Source organism: Aspergillus tanneri (genome assembly GCF_003426965.1).
Source record: "Aspergillus tanneri strain NIH1004 chromosome Unknown AapTan_5_pilon_pilon_pilon, whole genome shotgun sequence".
Classification (NCBI taxonomy): Eukaryota; Fungi; Ascomycota; class Eurotiomycetes; order Eurotiales; family Aspergillaceae; genus Aspergillus; species Aspergillus tanneri.
The window spans coordinates 627,903-650,172 of NW_022984632.1; the positions used below are offsets into that span (position 1 = coordinate 627,903).

Genomic DNA, 22,270 nt, shown 5'->3' on the forward strand with positions numbered 1-22,270 from the left:
TGGTCGAGTGGCTTAGATTCTATATTAATCTTTGCATGTCGGTTTAATGTTAATAGAGAAATATTCGGGATTCAGTATCCGATTACTCCAAGCACCTGGAGAGTGCTCAGCGTCATCCCCCTGAATCGCCTCCATTCTTTTAGAAATTGATTGATGAAGAAGAGAGGACAGTCTAGAAAGCAGTCAATACAGTTGATATTGTCATTCCTCCATATCCCTAGGAGGCTACCGTCATGTAGCTGGTATAACATTTTTCTGCCACCCATTCCTTCCCCTGGGCGAATGGTCATAGCAAAACTTCTATATAGTATACTTCAGTTTGTATACTTCAGTTAGTATCCTCTTGTTCAATACTATCGGTCTCATTCTCTCGCGTGTTTATTCGGTTTGTTAAACTAATGGTGCATTTATTGGGTTAACCATAGATGAGGCTATTTGCAGCCTTCTTTTCTCTCTTAAGACCCTCAGAGCCGATGGCTGAATAAGCCCACCGGGTGTAACTTAATTTATATATACTAGCTATATAATGAGGATGATAGTGGGCATCCTAAGGCGGCACTTTCATCCGTAAGTGTTATTCCACTACCTAGATAGTAAGGCTGTGTAATTGAAGTATACAAAATTAAGGAGAGAATCTACTTGGGTCCGTGAGAGCAAGCCTTTACAAGCAGTTAAGTATCTAAAGGTTCTTGTAGTTAGTATAAATGCAACCCGAGAGCACCCCCAAGGCGCTACAGCGGCGTACTCCTATAAGTGCAACAACAATGACAGTCAAGGCAGGCAAAAAGGCAAAAAGGCAAGCTCTGACAGGTGGGTTACACTCAGCCTTGTATTACGAGCCCTCCAAGACATTCCCTATGACAAGTGTTTCTCCTCCAAAAAAGTAAATTAGCACTAGCTAACCCTACTTAATGCTATTGCTTCAGCCTTGTCTCACAGCCAATCGAGGCTACTTGTCAATTCACCGACCACCATCTAGATCCAGTCTGAGGAGAGCGATCACTGCGCCAAGGACAGTCTCATCCCCAATTTCTCCGTCTGTGGGGCCGTTTTGCGTTTAGCATCGACTGTAACTGGATATCGCAGGTCTGAATACGAGGCTTCACATTTTAGCCCCCATTCATGGGGAATTCAGGGACAGCCGAGTGTGCATAATAAGGGGGTCTCCCACTCTGACTGTGGGAATCAGCAACCGTTTGACTTTTACTCCGTATTTCTCTCTCGTTCTGTTCTCACACAATGAAGTTCTCCGTTTCGCTATCGCTATACGCGATTTCGCTCCTCCCATCGGCATACGCATGGAAATTCACTTGGAGGGACGCTGATGGTAACCAATCGGTGGCATCCGGCGAGGGCCCACACGCCTGCATCAAAGTCGATCATGCAAAGGGGCAGGTATTCGATATGAGCGGGGAAGGCGAAAAAGGCATCAACATGCTGATGTTCACGACGTCGGACTGTTCGGGCCGACCATCCGGCATGGCGACACAGAGTTTCACGAAGAAAGCCTCCGTCGATATAAAAGGATTTAAAGTCGTCAAGTACGACCCTAAGAATCCCGCCGGATCGGATTCGGATTCGGATTCGGATTCGTCGACAGCATCCCACGCGGCATCGTCTTCGGCTATCAGCACTGGCACAGTAACGAATTCCACTGCTTCCTCTTCTAGCGTCCATGGCTCCAAAATCACCGATGCGAGCAAGACTTCATCGAGCGCGGCGGAGGCTAGCAAGACCGAGACTAAGACCGGATCCGCAAGCACTGGATCGGATATCCCTTCGGCTACATCGTCCGGTGCTAATGCATCGTCGACGGGAGAAAACTCCGCGTCTTCTCTTTCGGGCGGAAATACCGTTAACGTAGTCGTGGTTCTTGCTCTGGGCCTTGCGACTCTGGAATGGTTGGTTTAGTGGCGGACAGATTCCAAGATAACTTCTAGGAATGGGAAATGAGGGTGTTATTGGTTAGCAAGCGTCGAGTCAACTGGATTATATGATTGTAGCGGTCTATCGCATGGGAATAATTAATTTTAATTGCCATTCTGAGAGCTGTATCTACTCTTGCTAAACTACTTCGTAGGCTGATAAGTCCTAGCAACACTATATAGAGGCATTGGACATAATTACTATGTTATTTACAGTCACCAAACAAGTCAGGATACATCTACAACGTCCCATTGTTCGTGATGTATTTTAAAGGAGAAACGACCGTTTATAGAACATCTTGACATGGCAGTTAACAGCTTGTCTTAGAACTTGCTGTAGATGTATCTTAACATGGCTGTTCAACAACTGGTGGCAGATACACCTTACATGCATGTTCCACCTGAATTGGCAACACTGTCCACTGTTAAACAGATTGAACAGATACGATGACTCGCCTACATTCCGATCACCCCCCTTTTTCCGCCCACTGTGTAGATTTCATCTTTTCTCAACCACCGACTAACAAATTCTTATTCAAAATGGGATCCACATAAGAGAACAATTCAAAGCTGCTTTTAATGCCCCTAAAGTAGTAAAATTAGCTTTGTGAAAGCTGCAGCAAGGCTATATGGATTGGCTATAACCACCCTTCGCGGTCGTATTGGTAGTGCTAAAGAATAGAGTATAGCTTATTAATTTCCCGGCGATTGACTCCTTCCCAAGAGCCCTTTCTAGCTGACCGATTCTATATCAGAACAAGCAGGGATTTCCTTTACTATTATAAGAACGCGTGAAATCGCCCTTCGAATCCTTCGCATGAATATTGACCCCGTACTACTTTGCAAAGATTGAATCTTTTTAGGCTGTTAAAAATGAAATCCATATATTTAGAACTTACAAAATAAAGGATACCATCAAGCCCTATTCAGGGAACAAGAATAGAATAGATTGGCATGTTTTATATGCCTTTTCAGGGGATTGCCACCAAATTCCGCATATCACCAGAGAACATGTAGAATATGGATGAGCATGGAATTAGTCTTGGTATCTGTACAGCCTCACAGTAATGGCAGAGAGTGGAAGGAATTTACCCTCATTTAAGGGCCAGAAAATAGCGAATTGGTACTAATTATTAAGACTATTAACCCGCTTGTTCAGTTTATTCAGCCCATGGTTATTTTTATAGATAATTTCTTCAGCCCGCCTGGTTTGAGCCAAATAAACTGCCAGATTGGCTACGTACTACCACCTTAAGAGCTGGATCTTGCACTTGAGTCGCTCGTCCCTTACGCTAGCATTAACAGCCTACTCAACCTTACCACCACCTGACTCTCTGATCTTCGACATATTGTCTCCCCACAGAGATGCTCTCTCGTTCAATTTAAAGGTAACGCTGGCAGAATATAGTGTAGCAAGAACGTCCAGCTCAACAGAGAAATTACTCGTAGTCCGGGATAGTACCCATATTACAGTAGAAATAGATAGATATTACCAGACCATTCCTCATCCGGTGTTTGGTAGTATCTGAGGCAAAAAGGACATGTTGTCAAACAATATTCTATAAGCCCGTTAGTCCGCAGCGACAACATAAAAGCGAATTGTATTACTTCAATGATTAAATCAGGATGACCATGTATATTCGCAGTTATCTCCCAAGCCTCCCGGGGAAGTGGGAACTTGGACGAACCCATCCAGCTCACCTGGTCCTGTTCTCGTTCGTAGTCAAATTCATGCTTTATTTGGCACTTGAGAATGCGATGCCTTATCAGACCATATTCTCCCAACTGGACCTGCCCAATAAGAGTTATTGTCTCCAATTTCGGCATGTGTTGCGCGGCATGCGCAGCAGCTGTATAAAGTTTATTAGAGTTGGTGATGGCGCAGTGCGATAGTCATCAGGGAATTCGCCTGTGGTGCGTCATCCATGGATGCTTTCATGTACAAGTGCTCCAGATTACAGTCGAAATCTTATTCTGGGTATTGCAGGTCTTATTCCAAGAGCCATTGACCCGACGGGTTGGCAACTGCCATAGGTCAGGAGGAAGAAGGTGAGATTCAGCCAGAATAGCTCTGGACCGACCATGACTCCTTCTAGAAATATAATTTTGTGCTGCTGGCTCAGTTGTCGGAATGCTATACAGAAGGCATACGCACCGGGTTTAGAGCGCTTGGGTGGAGGAAAGTCTGCGTCTTCTGTGGATTCGCTGGAATAGTAAAGGATAAGGCGTTCTAGAGATAAAGGCCACTGGGCAAGACTAATAGGGAATTCTATGTCAAAGTTATAACCAAGAAGGAACAAGCAGAGTGTTAAAATAAGGGGTTTTGGGATATACTATTTCAACCTATCCCGAAGACTTTTATCTTTCTTCTTATTGTCAGACAGCCTCGCTCTAACATACGGACTCCAGGCAACCAAGACATTAGCTTCGACACCGGCGCCGGTGCAACATTTCTCTTGGCCCTTCTATCCACAATAAGCTCCGAAATCATACGGACAAGAGAAAGTCCCTCTGCTGGTTTAAGTAACGCCACGTAAGACGCCATGTATCGCCAGTGAAGAATATCCGTCCCTGGCAGTTTCATACCACGTAAGCGTCTATTGCTAGGCTTTGGATCCTTGCTAAAATCGCTCGCGGACATTGCAAATAGATAGATGGATACTAGATTCGTATTTACCATTTATAGTCTACGAGCTCAAGATATCAAAGAGGGTACCAATTATCTCTGTAAATGCTTGATTATTTCGGCCGCGGTCTTCGTAGGTCTTCATTTGATATCTACTAGACGCTTAAGTGACCTTTTCGGTTAGAACAACTACATTAAGAGCTGCCAGTCCCCCTGGAAGTGATTGTAATGACCGGCATGGAGTCGGATGGCGTAGTCGATTTGCGTTGTTCGACTTTTGTTCTATTTACTATGTTTTGTCGTGGAGGAGCGGCGGAGCGTGGTAGTATATAAGGATAACTTCTCCATTGCTTGGCTTGATCCTCTTCCCTCCCTCCCCATGCTTAGTATTCTCGTTGCAGGTACCGAATAGAGTTGATTTGGCTTCATTTGCATCTCTGGTTCGTAGGCCATAACAGTGATAATCATTTATCTTTAGTCCGAGATACTTTGATTTCAGCTTCTACAGCTTTCGTATTGTTGATGTTTTATGTAGGATGTTGATTTAGTATGTTATGTAATAAAGGAGGCACAATCGTTTGGATAATAATGAGATGCTCCACGCTTTATTCCCCTTGCTTTGTTCAATGTATAATGACAAAACCACTTTCACCAAAAAATGCTCTATATTTCTTGCCTAGTATAATTCATATTTCCCAGTCACTGTTTAGCGACCGACTCATTAGTACTATTTTACTATTAATTGTACTATGTACTCAATAGGCCTTGCCCTTTAAGTTATCTTAGTGGCTCTTCATTTATTTGCCCTCCAGACCTGTGTAGTTATTATATTATATATTACTTTACTTAGAGCCCTGTGTGGATCGGCAGATTAATTATTGTACTTGGATCTAACAATGGCTGAACAGCCTATAGGATAGGCTATGTACAAAAAGGAATTGTTGAAGAAGGAAAGAGAAAAAAGGGACAGTACGGACAGTAGGGCCAATAGGGCCAATGGGGTCAATAGGCCCGAGAGGTCAAACGGGCTCCAGCCCTTTAAAATGCCCAGAATATTATAGCCTGTCTTATCATGTTACTAAACTGGGGTAGTAGAACAGGGAAAGACACGCAGAAACTCTGCAGGTGATGGATCTTTTGCGTCTGCGGGCCCTAGAAATAATTTATCCAAGGTTGCTAGCCCATGGTAAACTCTAGCCTTTACCAAATTAATATCAACTAGACTAAGAAGAGACAAACAATAAGGCTACTACCAGGTAGAGAGTAGTAGATATTGGGTTTTCTCTTAGGGGCCGCAGCAGTAGCTCTTAATAAGAACCAAAATATTATACAATCTTAGTAGATCTGTATTAGTTTAATAGAATATGTTACCAGCCATGAACTGGTAACTATTCTCAGCAACAGCACGTCTGCGATATAAGCAGAGCGAAGAGCAGGTGCAGGTCAAGCAACAAGAAAAGTAAGAATTTCCAGCAAAGTGGTCCACCAGACCGCGCAATACTCGAAGAGCGAACCTGGAAAATGGACACGGAGAATCGAACGGCAAGAATTGGAGAGCTGAATACATAAAACTACAATCAGTAAATAGGGATATGAGGTTAGAAGTCAGAATTCTATTTCAGTTACATGTACCTATTTGAAAGGACAGCTGAGAAAGTTGCTATATTAGGTGTTGCAAATTGTTTCTTTATATGTTCTCTAGCTAGGTAGTTAAATCTTCGTTTGACATAGTTCTTTCTATTCTGAGTTTTAGTAGAGGGAAAATAGGATGTTGTCAATCGATAATGAGGATGATAAGTTTTTAAAAAAATATAGTCACGCCCGGGATCGAACCGGGAACCATCTCGGGATGCGTTCATTTTGTGAACGAGATATCATAACCATTAGACCACGTGACTGTACAGTATGCTTTAGTACTAAATTAGGTCTAAGAAGGGCTGAGTATGCATAGATCTACTCTATATAAATCCAACCTCCAAGCCCATGCCAGTATCCTATGTATAGACTCTTCTGGTTATCCTATATATAAGCATACTTCTAACTGTACATTCTTATTCTAAATAAATATTATTACTAATACAATGGTAATACACCCACGCAATTCGTAGGTTACTAGGTGCTCATTCTTAGGTATACACCTACTAACCCCATTCGGTTCCCGACTATACCTCCACTGCTTTATATTCTTCAATTCTTCCTTCCCAAATCCACAAAATCAACTACAGACAAGACACATACATAATCATGGAGATAAACCCAGCAATCCTTGCAAACAAAGTCTCCTCCACCCTCTCCCCCCCTATAACCCTAACACGACACTCAACCATCGAAGGCGACGACCACCTGATCTATTTCATCGCGGAACATACCTCTTACATCCTGCGGGTAACAAAGCCGCGCAAAGACCGGGGATACGACGGGGCCGAGATGCAGATGCGGGAGAAAGCAATCCGCGAGGTCGTACGTGCAGGATACGAAAGCCGAGGTCTACCGGCGGAGTTCATCCCGCAATGTGTATATTCGTTTCCGGTTTCCGAGGACGGGGTACACGTTGCTTCATTGGAGAGAAAACTGCATGGGGTTAGTCTGGACGATGTCAAAGATATAAAAGAAAAGACAAAGCAGGAGTTTATAGATTTATTAACGGTGTTGAAAAACGTTGACATCTCCGGGATAATTAGCATTGGAGTGAAGGTTCCTGATGTGGAAATGCCGGAGTTGAATACCCTCCACCGGAACGCGGTGCACGCGTGGAGGAGGATGATCCATGAGGGAGGGTTAGAAGGTGTGATTGATGCTGGAGAAGAGGATGCGGAGAGTTTATTCGAGAGGAAGACAGCATTCATTGATCAGATCCAAGGGATCAAGGAAGCGGACTCGGTGCTCGTGCATAATGATCTCAAAGGGGAACATGTGCTCGTGAATAAAGACACGGGGAAGTTCACGGCGGTGCTAGACTGGGCGGATGTTGGTCTGGGGAACCCTGCAATTGATATTGCCGGAATGGTATTGACGATTGGCACGCAGGCAGCGCAGGAAGTCGCCGTTGCTGTTGGATATAGCAGGGAGACGATCCTACAGGGGATTATCCTGGGGCGGTCGGGTTGTGTGATGCGGTTGGATGAGCGATTGCGGGGGATTGATACAATGAGCCCACAGTGGTTGTTGAGGGCGCAGCTGAAGTTGTCTTTGGAGTGAAATATTGTGCCTAAGACTTGGATACAGAATCACTGAAGTATTATTAGATTATTGTTTCTGTCAACTCCTATTCTCTATATTCTGCAGAGAAGCTGCATATAAATAGAAGATATAGTAGAATACTACTACTATAGCTACGGATATAAACTATCGCCAGAGCCACTGCAAAGAGACATTTACCGCTGCATAGACTTCCCCAACCCATCCAGACATTCCTGATCCACCACATCACTCGAACAAGTAATAACGACACGATGTTCTCCACCATAGACACCACTGTCAGAGGAATAGGACGAGGCGGCGCAACTCGCCTATGGCAAACGGAATCGGATACTCCACATTCTGACGCAGAAAAATATTCCAAAGGGTGTATCTACCGGCTAGGAAGTACTATGTTGGATGATATCACGGAGATACACTCCCTGGAACAAAAGACTATCGACATGCTGGGTCTGCACCCGTTGCAACAGCTTGGTTCTTCTTGTCTTACCAGACAGGGAGCGGTAGGAGTCGATTACACTGTCCAACCACGTTGTCGATGCCTGCGATGGGTATGGACAGTCCGCTGACGACCTGCGTGAAGACGATATCCGACTGTCCTGTCTGATCAGCGAGGGTTAGTGCCCATGCTGTCTTAACGACCGGGTGGCGGTGATGCCAGTGGGGGAACGGATAGGGCGCATCATCAGGAGGGCGAAAAGATGCTAGGGCATCTACGCAGAATGATTTACATGGTTAACATGGTACGTTGAAGCTGTGCTGGTGCTTTACTGGCCGCAATTGTTGGCAGTACGATTCTCTCTGTAAATACATAACACCCAACAAACATCTCTATATGACTTATGGGTGGTTAATGATTGCATTGAAGTACTGATTCATGCTTTTATATCAGCAGATATTGTAAGACGGGGACAAGAAGAGCATGAGAAAGAACATGACAGTATTTTCAACCCGGACCGAAATTTTACCTTGCAGTGGCTGAAAACGAATCCGAACGATTAAACTGGCCGGCCCTCACCCTCACAGTCGTGAAACACTCCGCCTGTTTTCTATGGGTTTTACTCTAAAACAAGCAAAAAAGGCAATCTCCCACAATAGTTTAAAAAGGGACAGGCGCTGACCTTTGAGTGATAAGATAATATTGAAATATTGCCAAAGATATTTCATCCGGGACCATATAGTACGTTTCTCATTCCCAAGAGTTCTTTTTACCTATTCTAACATAAACACAGAAGGTTGTTCTATTCACACCACCATGCACCGTCGACCAGATATTTTCTCCAATCCAGACAAATTTGATCCGGACCGCTTCGTGCCTGGCTCAAGACAGAATGTCCCACCTGACGCTTGGAGGCCGTTAGAGATAGGAAGGGGGGGAACTGTACGGGGCAGGTTAGCACTTATAAAGCTCAAATTAGTACTGCTACTGACAGTCCGGGTCTCTGATTTTGAATTGGCGTATAATCTCCAGTCTCCCATAGAGCCGAATATTTATGGCTGTTTTTCCTATGCTACGCTGAGTGGGACGGGGTCCAACGCCTACCGGTGGAATGCCAATGCGTGCTATATGGATGTCTAACTAATTGGATATGGTAAAATGTCTGGTGAGGGTGTAAATCCTTCTCTAGTGGAATGCGGTCATACGTTTACTACAGTACAGTTTTTAAAATATGAAATCAAACACCAGGTCGCCATTTAAATCACCTACTGCTCGGAGCTAGGCTAACCTTCGTTCTATTTCCTGTTAGATATCCGGCTAGTCTAGAATAGTAAATAGAGTACGATTGGTAAAAAGGTTATATGTGAACGATTTGAGCTGGTTGAGTTCTTGATTATATTGATGATTTAATGATTATTCTGATGGTTACTGATTATTCTTCTGATCATGTCCTTTCTCTTGTTGATGGCCTTTTTGACCCCTCCTTAATCACATGATCCTTGCCACGTATAGCCATATTGTTTGGCATTTCCTTTGTTTCTGGATAATTCGCAGTCCAAGTGTTAAGTCCGATACTCTTCCTTATTTCCCGCTCAGTGGGGTCAGAGATCATAGCTATTTCAATCTCTCCAACATTAGAAAATTGAAAGCACAATAGATTGAAGAAAATTTTAACTATGGCATCCAAACTTATCCTGGTCACAGGTGCCAACAGCGGCATAGGCTTCCAGATCGTAAGAGCACTATACGACTCCAAGCAAGCATACAACATCCTAGTTGGTGGAAGGTCGCTAGAAAAGGCACAGTCAGCCATCAGCACTATCAAAGACAAATTTCCAACATCCAAGAGTCAGCTCTTCCATTCAGATCGACATTGAGAATGACGCTTCAATCCAATCCGCGTTCACTGAGGTACAGTCGAAGTTTGGAAAACTCGATGCTTTGATAAACAATGCCGGTTCGTCCCAGAATGGTCTTAACTTGATAAATGAAGAAGGAATTCCTGTAACTAAGATATACATTGCAGGGGCCCAGTTCGATAGATCGCTCGCTGCAGGCAACTTAACTGTGCAAGAAGCATGGAACCAGTCATGGAATGTCAATACCGTTGGCACACAAGTCCTTACATCCACTTTCATGCCACTCTTGCTCCAGAGTCCTGACCCACGTCTTCTATTTCTAACGTCGGGGACGTCCACACTCGATAACACTGCGCTAACTGCAAACCATAATCCACCGAATGGCTGGCCCAAGTCAGGGATTAGTTTTGCGGCATACCGCAGCGCCAAGTGCGGGCTGAACATGCTGATGAGGGAATGGTACCGCATGTTGAGGGAAGACGGAGTGAAAGTATGGGCTATTTCTCCCGGGCTTCTGGGAACTGGTATAAGCAGGGATCCAGAAATCCTGGAGATGGGGCTGGTGATCCGGAGATTGCGGGTCCTTTTATTCGAGGTGTGCTAGAAGGTCAACGGCATGATGATGTTGGGAAGGTTATTACAAGGGATGGTGTGCAACCTTGGTGATTCATGCGTTTAAGCTGGTGGTGAGTCGGTGGTTTAGATATGCCTAGCATTGGCGATTTAACTAATGTACATTGATCATACGATTTGAAGCAGCTTCAGCTGCCTTTAAGTAGCCAAGGTATCATCATCTCCAAGCATTTTGTGTATAAAATTAAATCCCCCAAAACAGACACAAGCTCAACCCCAGCCTCCATCATCCCCCTAGTCCAAATGCTCGCCACCAATCCAGACAGAATAATCCACTCCACCAACGCATCATCAGCTCTCCTCATCAGCTGCAATTTCTTCCTCTCTCCGTCCCTACCACATTTCCTAAACATACATCTAAATACCATATTTCAAAGCAACCCAGGTCTCCGTGTCAAAGTTCTTGCTATAGTTAATGCAGCCCTTGTAAGCCATGTACGCCTGCTCTTCGCCGTCACTATTATCGCAGCTATTATTGTTAAACGCGGTGCAGATCGCGCCTGCGTCTGTGCCGGTAAGCTGCCAGGACAAAGGATAGGTCAGCGAGCTCTCATCATATGAGAAGAGCTGCCGCTGTACCAGAAGTAGAAGGTGCCCGTGCCTGTGTCCGTCGTGCCCAGGTCAGCAATCATCGAGCACTCTGTGTTCATGATACCTCATTGTGGCCCGTGAGGCAGTGGTCACCCGTGCAGCCCTCTTCGCTGTCGATGGAGACGATCCAGATTGCCGTATGGCCGATGTAGTGGGTGTGTTTCCCCTCTCCTCCGTCACGTCTCATTAGCGGGCATCAGTAGAATAAATAATTTTTGAAGTCAATTACTTGTGTTTTTGATTCTTATCTAACATGAATGATTTAATCCATCTAATCAAACTATATGGAAGGCCTTATTTTAGGCAAATTCTAAGTAGCCGATTCAGAGAGACATGGTTAGAAGCCCCTTTTACATATAGAAAAAAAGGCATCAAAACTTTCTTTCTATGTTTTGCTAGCTCTATATCATGTACCACTGATAGCACTGTATCAATTGCAGACTTTCTCTTTCTACGTCCCATTTGGTCATGGTATATGTATGATTGATTGAGGCAGCTCAGCGAGATAGGAGAGTCTATTTGCAACAACCTTTTCTGCGGCTTTGCCTAAGGAATCTAAGAAGGAGATAACTCTATAAGCCTTTGGCCAAAGACATAACTCCCGATATGGTTTAACATACGGGTAAGGCCAGGCCAGCACAGATCAAGTCAGCCCGTTCCAACGACCGTTTGCTTTTCTCTGTGCCATCACTGCTACGAATGCTATGGGAGACCCTGTATGGAATTACGCACAGACAGCAGTCTGCTATTAATGATTACCAGCGACGCATCCCCTTTCCCAGTCTTAGCCTAGATGTCTCAAAAAGGATAACCAACTACAATCTGGACTGTATTTTATTATTTATACTGTATTAAAACACTAAAAATCTAAAATAATATGGGCGCTGTAATAGATATATGGGGAACTACAATTTGCAAACTGGCCACTAGTTATATGACTATTGTAAGTGCCTACATGGCGGTGTTCGGAGATTGATTTGACGATAGGCCAGGGACTGTATACGTAGAGAGACTAAAAAGAGAGAAAAATGACGACACCTGTGAGACTCGAACTCACGCGGGCGAACCCACAAGCTAGCAAATAGCAGGCTTGCGCCTTAACCACTCGGCCAAAGTGTCATGTGATATCCGCTAAATCTAAAACAGCTATTTCCTTAAACACAAAAAAGGTTTTACTACCCATTCTTAATAATTGGTTGTGAAAAAGTGGTAGGAGCGCAAGAAGCGCGATAGCCAGATCCTTAGCCAAGATACTTAGTCAGGTGCGAAGTGTTTAGAATCGCATCCTCGATTAGTTCTGAAATATACATGGTTCCATCTTCCCTCCCATATAGATACTCCCATTCGCACCATAGCGTACCATTCAGCTCGTTACCGACCCCACAGATAACAAAAAGTAAGCAAGTGGGAAAATAAATGGGAAGTGTTATGAAACCAGGGCAATGTTGTTCTTCCGGTAGATATAAAAGAAGGATGAATGTGGATAGGTGAAGAAGAGAAGGACATAGGTATATGAGATGGTGACCAGAGGGTGAAGCAACTGAGTGGCTTGAGGGTAGTATATATTTAAATGGAAAGCAAATATTAGTATGCAGTTGTAATTAACACAATAAAACTACAAAAAAATAAAAAATAAAAAAAAAACATAGAAAGGAAAATACAAAGATAGATAGAAGACCAACATACGAAGAAACAGTAATATAAAGAAGGCTGTTTCCATATTTTAGAGACAGTTTTATATTCTTGAAGGGTGCTTTTACCACTTTCGAGGCTCACTTCTGGCTCCTACGTACCATCTGGGAGACCACAGCCTTTCCATTTCACAAGATACTCCAACAATTCAATTATATAGCAGAGAAAGAGCTCGATTCCAACCATCAGTTAGTTAAACCACAATCAATAATATACTGAAGGTGCGTATGAATATGCGTGGAAGATAGGCAGTTTGAAAAATTGGACGAAGGTATGCACGTGGGACTCACCTTCCTGTTCTAGCTCCTTCTATAAAAGAGGAAAAAGGAGGGCGTACTGCCTGAGGGAGAGTTTCCATTTTAATCCACAACAACAGTACCGACTCCTAGCAGACTATTTAACCACCTCGTCCTCGAGCATTACACCCCGCGTTGTTATTGTAGTGATGATAGCCCCCAAAGTACCTAGGTTCCTGTTAGGGTCATTGTCAGGATAGGTTCGCGGGCGGCCTGTATCATCTTCACAGGTTGGTCTTCCATATAATTAATAGCAGCCAGGCAATTATCCTTTTGTTCCAGGAATGTATTGTTACTATTTATTATAATTAGTTATATTGGCACTTGCCTCTGGCGGCCTTGCGGACTTTGTGACGTCCGGCTGTACCACCGGCCTGGCAGATCCATCTGATGGGGGAATTGTTAGTAAGGTATCTAATAAGGGATTGATGGCTGTGTGCGAGTGCTAATATCTGTTGCCTGTTTAACTGGGTTTCAGGCGACTTCCTCGGTCTGTCGGTATATCAGTTAGGTTTGTAAATATGCCACGCCTCTCCGGATATGACTAATCCTTAAATGACTAGGATAGGAGATGAGGGCTATTGTTGTTGCGGAGACCTACTCCTAGAATCATCACCAGGACTCGTCCGTGATGATATTGGCCAGATCTACAAAGAGGTATAGATGGACGTGCTTCTACATACAACGGAAGAAAATTAATCTTAGTGATTAGATCAAAATAAGCAAAACTGCCTGATAAGGAGGTGATAACTCTTGCAAGGTTGACATTTACCTAAGCATCCTCTCTCTCCTCTCTCACTATCTCCCAATCATATTGACGGTAGACGTAGATAGACAATACAATTAAGAAAATAAAAAGCATGACAACAGCTGTGAGACTCGAACTCCATTCAAATTAGTACAGGGACTCTAGTAAAAACTATAGTTTAGCAAGCTCTAAATGCTATTTCTAGAGTACGTTGTGATAAAGACACACATGCATACTATTAAAACAACAATATATTTAACGATTTTACGAACTTCAATAGCAATATAAACAGAGAATTATCCCTCGGTCTTCCCAGACACTGATTTGAGATCCATACTAAATTCTGGATGGAAATTTCTACTGGTGGCCGAGTTTCAAGCTCAGTGTTAACACGACCACATCACTGATAGTATCCACCGTCACCGCAGTAAGATATACAGCATCGTGGTAATCTCCCCTTTTAAAAAGGGAAATATCTCTCCCAAAATATTGATGAACAGCCCAAAGTACGTGTGATAAAAGACCTGGAAAAATTGCCGGACATAGCCTACCCGCGTTGTGACTAAAAGTTTATGCACTTGGGTGAAAGAACTTGTCTTGAATTAAGCCGTCCTCCCCTGAAACTATACAAAGAAAGCTCTGTATGTCATGCGCTGAAAATTATTATAATATCTGAACTTCTTCGTGGCTATAGCCGCAGATATTAATTAATTGGTCTCTGAGAGAGTCTCTATATAATAGTTTTCAACCTGCCATAGCACCTCAGGAAGAGCGTGTCCTACCATCCCATGTTTTATATGATAAAAGATTTTCCCACCAATTCTTTTATATACAATGGGTAGTCTACAGCTTCTGGACACAGGAGTTTTCAGTCTATCTGCCTAATCCGCAGCGGGATAGTTAGTACATGACTGGCACTGAAATGACCTCAAAACAGTTTAAAACGTATTCAGTCTTCTCTGAGAGTGATATTTTCTATTCTAAAGGCAAATTTATTTGTACATTAACAGGAATTTCAGGATGGCGCAAAACGTGCATGATAAGGCCTGCAGAGTGATAGCGACTGTAGTATGTTGCTAGGAGCTCTGGATGTCCCGGACATTTCTTGTTGTTGACATATCAAATCCCTTCTTCAGACTTGACTTTAGGACGTGGTACAATTTGAGGCGATATTCTCAATCTGGGCGGAAGTCTTTCTTGGTAAAGACACTCTTCAGAATCTTTGAGCTGCAAATTTAGGGACGACGACTTTCCACCGCCTGTGAAAAGGGGCTATAAGTCCAGCATATTCCTACCTTAGATACACTGTGGTCAAGCCTAAATTGGCTCAACTTAAGAGGCCGAAAGGAACAACCAGTATCGCTGACTAGAAGGATGATCCCGCCAATATATGATTCTTATAGTCTGGAGTAGCCAGGGCTTAGTAACGCGTCGTTACGACCACCTCTTATATATCATGCATGCCACATCAGTGTGGTTAAAGTACTTGTACTTTTATTTAGATTAAGTACTCCTACACATTCCTGCCTTACATGATCCCACTATTTCTACGAGGGTGCTCGCAGCTAATAACATCGATGTCCTCCCATCATGCCGATTCCATCAGCTCTTTTCCTCAGGAGCAAATCCTCGGTATTGGAAGAACTGGACTGGTTATCCGTCAGGGATAGTTTGCTGTCAAGATACCTCTTAGATGGAGCACAAATAGTGATGATGTAAAGACAAATATTGAGTCTCTCCAGCATGAAAAGCCTATCTATCGGCGCCTAGGAAAGTAAGATAGTGTTGTTACCTTCCTTGGCTTTTCTGAGACAGCTATTCAGCTTCTTTTAATAGAGAATGGGGACCTACGTTCTTACTTGAGTCTAAATAAGCCATCTAAAGCTTTTTAACTCTCTTGGTTTTGGTTAATTCCTCGCTCTCTCACATATATCCATAGCCAGCGCATTATCGTGGCTGACACTGCCAGCAGCAACGTCCTTCTTAACTCTGTGACTTTACGGAATCTATGAAAATGCCTCCCGATACCTGTATGGGGAAGGCAAAATATGGAGGATATTTCATACAGACAGACACTGGGGCAACTGGGAACCGTAAATGTGAATTTAGCATTTTTAAAAACACACCACCAGAACTTAACCATGGTATCTAGCTATGAAGGGAGGACCTTCCCAATACTTAAAGTGTTGGCTAGTGTAGTGGAGGAATTCGGGGGATTGGCACGTGACATTTGTATAGATAGCGATTATCTGAAGTCCTCGTTCGAAGAGGTAATAGACAATTAACAACCTTCTTGCAGACCACAGAACACACCTGCGTAAGGGGAATGTTGTCTTCTCTCCTACCGGGAACTTGTGGGCTCCGGGCCCACAACTTCTGAGCTGTCTAAGAGTCCCTCCTTGACCTACTCCGGAGTTCTACCATTTCCCTCTAATTCACTAGTTATCACGATTGAAAATATGGACTAAAGACACATTCCCCACTGCCCACAGCCTGTGGAAAGAACTAGAAGCTGTTGGGGTTGGGAACAAGCCAGTCAAGGAGCCGTTGGCCATTCAGAGGGTTGCTGTTAATGATACATTGTACTGCTCTATTCTAATATCTTGGACCCTACGCCCTACAATCGTGCTGGTGGTACTGTTAGTGCAATCACGACTTACACATGGAGCCGCAGGTATTACCAAGTAGTGGTTACAATAAATCTATTCCTTTCGCAAGATATCTCGGGCATAAATGCTTTAGCTCTGAGTCTGAAAATCCTGCTACTGTAAGACAAGATATTAATAGTTGTAGGCAAAGAAGGGCCAACAGATGTTGGGTTATGAGTTTGAAACCCAGAGTAAATTATATATGCAATTTCTCACAGCTTGCTTAACTTACTACCATATATAAATGATATCAACTTCCAAGTATGCATAGGAATTCCTTCTTTTGAAAGTAGCTGCGAGCATATGACCAAGGGGCACACTTTTATTTATTATTCTATTGTTATTTTGATATTAGCCTTACCTTTCCTCGGCAACCTGCTATCTGACCTAATTACTTGGCCAGATATATGATTTGATGTTTGTAAATTAGACAGCTAATCAGGTTGTTTAAATAATCTGCTGTTAGTTTGCACGAGCGTTATGTACACCCTTGAGGCTGATTATCTCGACCTGCGTTAGGCTATCAGCCAACAGATTCGAGTAACAGCTATCGGAGATTGCCTAAGGACCTAGTCTCAAACCCCTGTCATCCATGGAAATGAATGGCAGCGAATCCATAGTGTGATTGAACTTCCGAATCGATGTCAGTCAATACTCGGCGACTATTAGTCTAGGCTTGAAGAACATCTTGTCCTTGCCCGTAGACCACTCAACCCCAAAATTTGCACAAACGTTAGATATAGGGCCAACCATTACAGTTCAAACACAGGTCCTTCTATACAGGAACAGATAACTACCTATAGTAGGTAGGAATAAAAAGAATGACGACACCTGTGAGACTCGAACTCACGCGGGCGAACCCACAAGCTAGCATATAGCAGGCTTGCGCCTTAACCACTCGGCCAAAGTGTCAAATGCATTTAGTACCCACTCAGGGGTTTTCACATTATATATGAAGTTTACATTGTCGCGACGAAAATTCGCAATATCAATGGCCATTCATTTTTTCTTGATTTTGGCAACCACATAAGGCACTGGATTTATGAATCGGGTGACTATCTAATTGTACCGTTGCCCCTGAAAATGACTCACTATTTTATGGCTATGGACTCTGGTTTGAGTATATGGAATATGGTAATCTTAATGGACTGGCAGAGCAACTATATACAGATAGCTACATCAATAGTGGTTCGGAGATTTATAGATATGTAGGGCAGGAATTGTAGATGGAGAAGTAATAGAAACAACCCTGGCGACGGAGCGTGACCGTGGACTGCCGCCATATCACTAGCCATTCCAAAATGTGGTTATATTTGCCTACATATTTAGCTGTATTATCCATTTATCATTGCTGTCGGGACCATTGTCTTGGCGCGTACATGATGATTTGTCTTGATGTTCTATTCATGGTAAAGAACAAGTTTAATCTATGTCGACGGAACACCCACTTACAGCCCGAAAAGAAAGATTAATTCGTTGCATAAGATTATAAAGGGAAGTTGAATTGATAGTGCAATAATAAAGGAGTGAAGAAAAAAAAGAAAACAGATATCGACACCTGTGAGACTCGAACTCACGCGGGCGAACCCACAAGCTAACATAATAGCAGGCTTGCGCCTTAACCACTCGGCCAAAGTGTCCAGCTTACTCCTGGTATAGTGGAGTTGTAATATATCTGCAACTGGAATGACGCGCCAGCAGCAAATAAATTCACTGGCTAAGGTCTTCCAATTGCTCTAAAAATGAGGTTACTATTGATATATAGGAGGGTTACAGTTAAATTATACTTGAAAACTTTCCATGGCCTGTTCTAAACCCAAACTGGGCGGTAATCCGACACAAAGATATCAGAACTTGTCGGACGACCAGTCACGTTTTCCACCTCATCATTTAGATGGGTTTTAAATCTGGTAGACGAAGCTACCTCTGTGTTGGTAAGGAAGCGAGTATAATATTTAGATACCCCGGCATTTACTAGTCCCTGACATCGGTCCTCATCCGAAAGGCGATCCTGCTCGATCTTTCGTCCGAGAGTCACACTAAGCTTCTGCGCGATTTCGTCATAGGTCAGGAGCTCGCGGCCTAAGATGATCGTGGTCACAGTTATGGGATTTGGCATCCGTTAGGGCTGTAAGCCACTGCTACGATATCTGTGGCGTTGACGAATGGAATCTTTCTCGCCACACAGGCTGTGTAGGTCTTACTGGTCTTTGATCAGGAAGTGGGGGGCCTCTTTCGAAAGGTTCTCTTTTAGGTTCAAGGTTAGTAGACTGCCAAAACACAAGGCCTAAACGGGCATACCCAAAAACCAACTTGGTCGGAGGACGCAGGAGTCCACTCCTGTCTGTATGAAGTGCTGCCACTCCATTCCAACTCGCTCGCCAGGCTGTGACGAGGTACCTGCCAGTAGTACAGATGCCACAAATTGGTACAGAAAGGGCTCCTTCCACGTACTTGTCCATCCAGTCGAACCTGACGGCTGGTATACATAGCTACTCGCCGACTGACCGCGCCGAGAGGGTTGAGTATTGATTGGGGTTGATACTTCTACATCACATAAAAAGCGAAGAGGCGAGTTCCTGATAGATTTCAGTTAGAAATACAATATTCCTTTCACACCTCACCCATTAGATTAGTTGAGTTGCATATATTAGACCAGAGAGGTTGGGCATAGCCACCCATTTTTCCGGACAAACAGTGGAGGGCAGAGATCTGCGGGAATAATCCAGAGTAAAAGATGGAGATACGCTATTTGTGACAGTATATTGAAACTAAGCCATTCCCAGTGTCGCCTGTTCACCTCTAAAGACAATAGCAGCTGGATGGATGGAAGATAGAATTGTTCCTGGTAGTTAACTAAATTAACATTTGCGTTAGCCTCTGACTTGGATGAAGCTATCCCATTTTGGAAAGTCGTTGGGAAGCCAGCTGAGAGCGCCAAGGCAAGGCTGTCCCTCTTGCTGCGTCATCTCCCACTGTTCAAATACGAAGTATCCATCCCCAAAATGTTATTCAGCTCTCCTGAGGATTGATGTTATGCCTGGAGTTCCCTCGAGTCGAGGCTGCGAAGCCTGTCGCAAACAGAAGAAAAAGGTTGGGCTGTACCACCCCCCTCTCTGCTCGTCTCGCTCACTGCAAAGTGCGATCAACTCCAACCATCTTGTTCTCGATGCACCCGTCTTCAGATCCCCTGCCTAGGCAACGGCCAGCAGCGTTACAAATTCAAAGAGCAGATGGTCATCCGGGGTACGCCAATTCGCTCCCAAGGGTCACTGTCCCCTAGTAAAGTTCCACATTCACCCAGCAGCGAAGGGACGGCCACGGCTAGTGCGCTCGTCACGATCCTGGATATCACAGATGTAAGGTATGAGCTTACTTACTACGGGGAGTTCTTGAAGGATATACCCCGACGGTTGGGCACGAACGACGTCCTGGATGCGTCGGTTACAGCCCTCACTTATGCATATCCATCGCTGCGTACCAGCCAACCATCTCCCGAGGCGCTGAATAAATACGTGAATGCCTTGAAGACTCTTCGACTCGGCCTGCAGGATCCGGTAAAGATGCGGACGATGGAGGCCCTTTGCGGGATCTACCTGATTGTGGTTTGCCAGGTTCGCGCTTGTATCCTTATCGATAGACTGACTCTAACTGCGACAGAGCTGGCTCTGTAGAAATGACGATAAATGTGTCAACCACGGGGAACCAATGGCCCAGTTATTACATATGGCAGTAATGCAAAACTGGCAGGGCAGCTTCACAAACGAAATGCTGCTGACATTCTCGATAATTGCGGTATGAAGCCTAGAATAGCTGCCTGACCCCGTCTCACAATGTCAGATTTTCGAGAGCACTTTCAACCCGAATATCCAATTGGAACCATGGCTCGGGAAACTAGCCGAAAGAATATTTTCCACCCGACCTCAAAGGATGCATCCATATCCGAGCCTTCATCTGCAGAACTTTGCGAATATATCGACGTATGTCCGCGAACCGGAATTTCACGTCTTTGAAATCGAGTCTGCCTACAAAACGATGCTTGTAGACCTGCCAAAGCTGCGTCGTCTTGTCGACAAAACCACCGGTGAAATAGCAGCCGCCGAAGCCGTGGGTTCCTCGCCAATAACTCTCCTAAGATTGCTTACTCGCTATCAGGCTATGTATGGCATGTTATTGGCATTTGCAATCATATTGAATCGCATGCTTCGCGAATTTGACCCCGATGACGTGGTCATACTTCAAAATTCGGGATGTCTTTTCGACCAGCTCATGAGCCTTGCACACGAGGCATGTCGACACAGACCTATCGGAGCGAGCTATATGCCACTCTGTCTGGTGGCCGCCTGGGCGGCATCAACGGACGCATCCCAGCGCGTTCAAGCAGAGGCAATGATCGCAGACTACCAGAGTGACTTTAAAGAAGTGAGGTGGTTGGAAATGGCAGTCTGGTTGGCCCGGAAACTTGATACCTTGCGACTGAAGTTGGCGCCGCTGGGATTTGTTGGGAATGTTGGTGAGATTTATTGACAGTGTTGGAATAGAGTTTCAGCACTTAGGTGTATGTTATAGAGGGGTGTTACCATTTAAATCGTATAAGCCATCATCAACTAGCACTATCAGCGTAATATAGTAACGTACCAAGCAGGTTGACCTCACGTTGTGCAGGATGAGCCACAGCACTTTCACCTTCTTCTAGCATAGTGTTAAAGTCTTGGCCAGCCGCTCTGGGTAATAATTCTGCAGTTTTGAGGCCGAGCGCAGTGTCAATTCAAACTGGTACAGATGAGCATTCCATTAAGCTGGACGGTGCTAGTATAAGTAGTCTCACTGGAAGCCATATCAGTCCATGGTCAATCCCCTCCAATCTACAACTTGGGTCCTATACTTCAACATGAACTCCTGCTATTCCAATCCTTACACCCCCACCCAACAATATACCACCTCCATATCCGGGGAAACAATTACCTTTTCAAGCCTCCAGTCCAATATCAACCTCTACTTCACCCAGTACAATATCAGCCACCGGTTCAAACGCCAATTCAACCACTAATCCCCACACAGTACTTCAGTGACCTCGTCATCATTACCACCTTCCCACTCCCAACACCGCCCTCCTCACTCACCTCTTTAGTCCACATTGCTCTCCAAGACCAACAAACCCCAGATCTCCGTCTATCGCGGCATGCTCAACCTCAGCTCCAAAGTTGGCTCTGCACTCACGCATACGTGTTCATCGACCATACTGGCGATACACGGCAGTTCTCCTGATGGCGACCGCCTCGGAAACTTCGTGGTCAAGTGTCCCTGGCAACACGGGCGATATAAATGGAATCTGGACCAGCTGTCTGGGTGTTCACTGGAGCTGGAGGACCAGATAGTGAGATGGTAGTTAAAAGATGTCAACCTTTAGATACCGCTATTCCGTTTCAACATAGATTGTTCAGCGTCTGCTCAAACATTCATTATTCGCCATAATGTCGTCATATTTTATCATTCCAATTTACCCTACTTCTTATGTATTTAAATTCTTGAATGTTTCCTTAGATTAGAAGAATCAGACCTTCATTAATCGAGGTGGTTGAATACTAGTAATACATTAAGCGGCACGGTCAATA

General features: G+C 44.3%; 6 protein-coding genes and 4 non-coding genes across 10 annotated transcripts; 4 read left to right on the forward strand and 6 right to left on the reverse strand.

The window, feature by feature from the left end:
• Positions 1-1,239: 1,239 nt before the first annotated feature.
• Positions 1,240-1,911, forward strand: ATNIH1004_009630 (uncharacterized protein; the record flags this gene model as incomplete). The annotated part of the gene is made up of 1 exon (XM_033574219.1): positions 1,240-1,911. The coding sequence occupies one exon, from the start codon at positions 1,240-1,242 to the stop codon at positions 1,909-1,911; it is 672 nt and encodes a 223-aa protein (XP_033422237.1).
• A 4,452-nt stretch (positions 1,912-6,363) lies between these two features.
• On the reverse strand, positions 6,364-6,449 carry ATNIH1004_009631. The gene has a single exon. It is a non-coding gene; the product is annotated as a tRNA-Val (tRNA).
• Positions 6,450-6,795: 346 nt separating this feature from the next.
• ATNIH1004_009632 (phosphotransferase family protein) lies at positions 6,796-7,749 on the forward strand (the record flags this gene model as incomplete). Its single annotated transcript, XM_033574220.1, has 1 exon — positions 6,796-7,749. One exon carries the CDS (start codon positions 6,796-6,798, stop codon positions 7,747-7,749), a length of 954 nt encoding a protein of 317 aa, XP_033422238.1.
• Positions 7,750-9,864: 2,115 nt separating this feature from the next.
• Positions 9,865-10,651, forward strand: ATNIH1004_009633 (uncharacterized protein; the record flags this gene model as incomplete). The annotated part of the gene is made up of 3 exons (XM_033574221.1): positions 9,865-9,992; positions 10,036-10,145; positions 10,215-10,651. 3 exons carry the CDS (start codon positions 9,865-9,867, stop codon positions 10,649-10,651), a joined length of 675 nt encoding a protein of 224 aa, XP_033422239.1.
• Positions 10,652-11,037: 386 nt separating this feature from the next.
• ATNIH1004_009634 (uncharacterized protein) lies at positions 11,038-11,458 on the reverse strand (the record flags this gene model as incomplete). The annotated part of the gene is made up of 2 exons (XM_033574222.1): positions 11,038-11,253; positions 11,336-11,458. The coding sequence occupies 2 exons, from the start codon at positions 11,456-11,458 to the stop codon at positions 11,038-11,040; spliced, it is 339 nt and encodes a 112-aa protein (XP_033422240.1).
• An 845-nt stretch (positions 11,459-12,303) lies between these two features.
• Positions 12,304-12,390, reverse strand: ATNIH1004_009635. Its single transcript has one exon. It is a non-coding gene; the product is annotated as a tRNA-Ser (tRNA).
• Positions 12,391-17,480: 5,090 nt separating this feature from the next.
• On the reverse strand, positions 17,481-17,567 carry ATNIH1004_009636. Its single transcript has one exon. It is a non-coding gene; the product is annotated as a tRNA-Ser (tRNA).
• Positions 17,568-18,207: 640 nt separating this feature from the next.
• On the reverse strand, positions 18,208-18,295 carry ATNIH1004_009637. Its single transcript has one exon. It is a non-coding gene; the product is annotated as a tRNA-Ser (tRNA).
• Positions 18,296-18,465: 170 nt separating this feature from the next.
• Positions 18,466-18,774, reverse strand: ATNIH1004_009638 (uncharacterized protein; the record flags this gene model as incomplete). Its single annotated transcript, XM_033574223.1, has 1 exon — positions 18,466-18,774. The coding sequence occupies one exon, from the start codon at positions 18,772-18,774 to the stop codon at positions 18,466-18,468; it is 309 nt and encodes a 102-aa protein (XP_033422241.1).
• A 917-nt stretch (positions 18,775-19,691) lies between these two features.
• On the forward strand, positions 19,692-21,923 carry ATNIH1004_009639 (uncharacterized protein; the record flags this gene model as incomplete). The annotated part of the gene is made up of 5 exons (XM_033574224.1): positions 19,692-19,794; positions 19,854-20,269; positions 20,316-20,450; positions 20,496-21,164; positions 21,717-21,923. 5 exons carry the CDS (start codon positions 19,692-19,694, stop codon positions 21,921-21,923), a joined length of 1,530 nt encoding a protein of 509 aa, XP_033422242.1.
• Between the last annotated feature and the right edge of the window lie 347 nt (positions 21,924-22,270).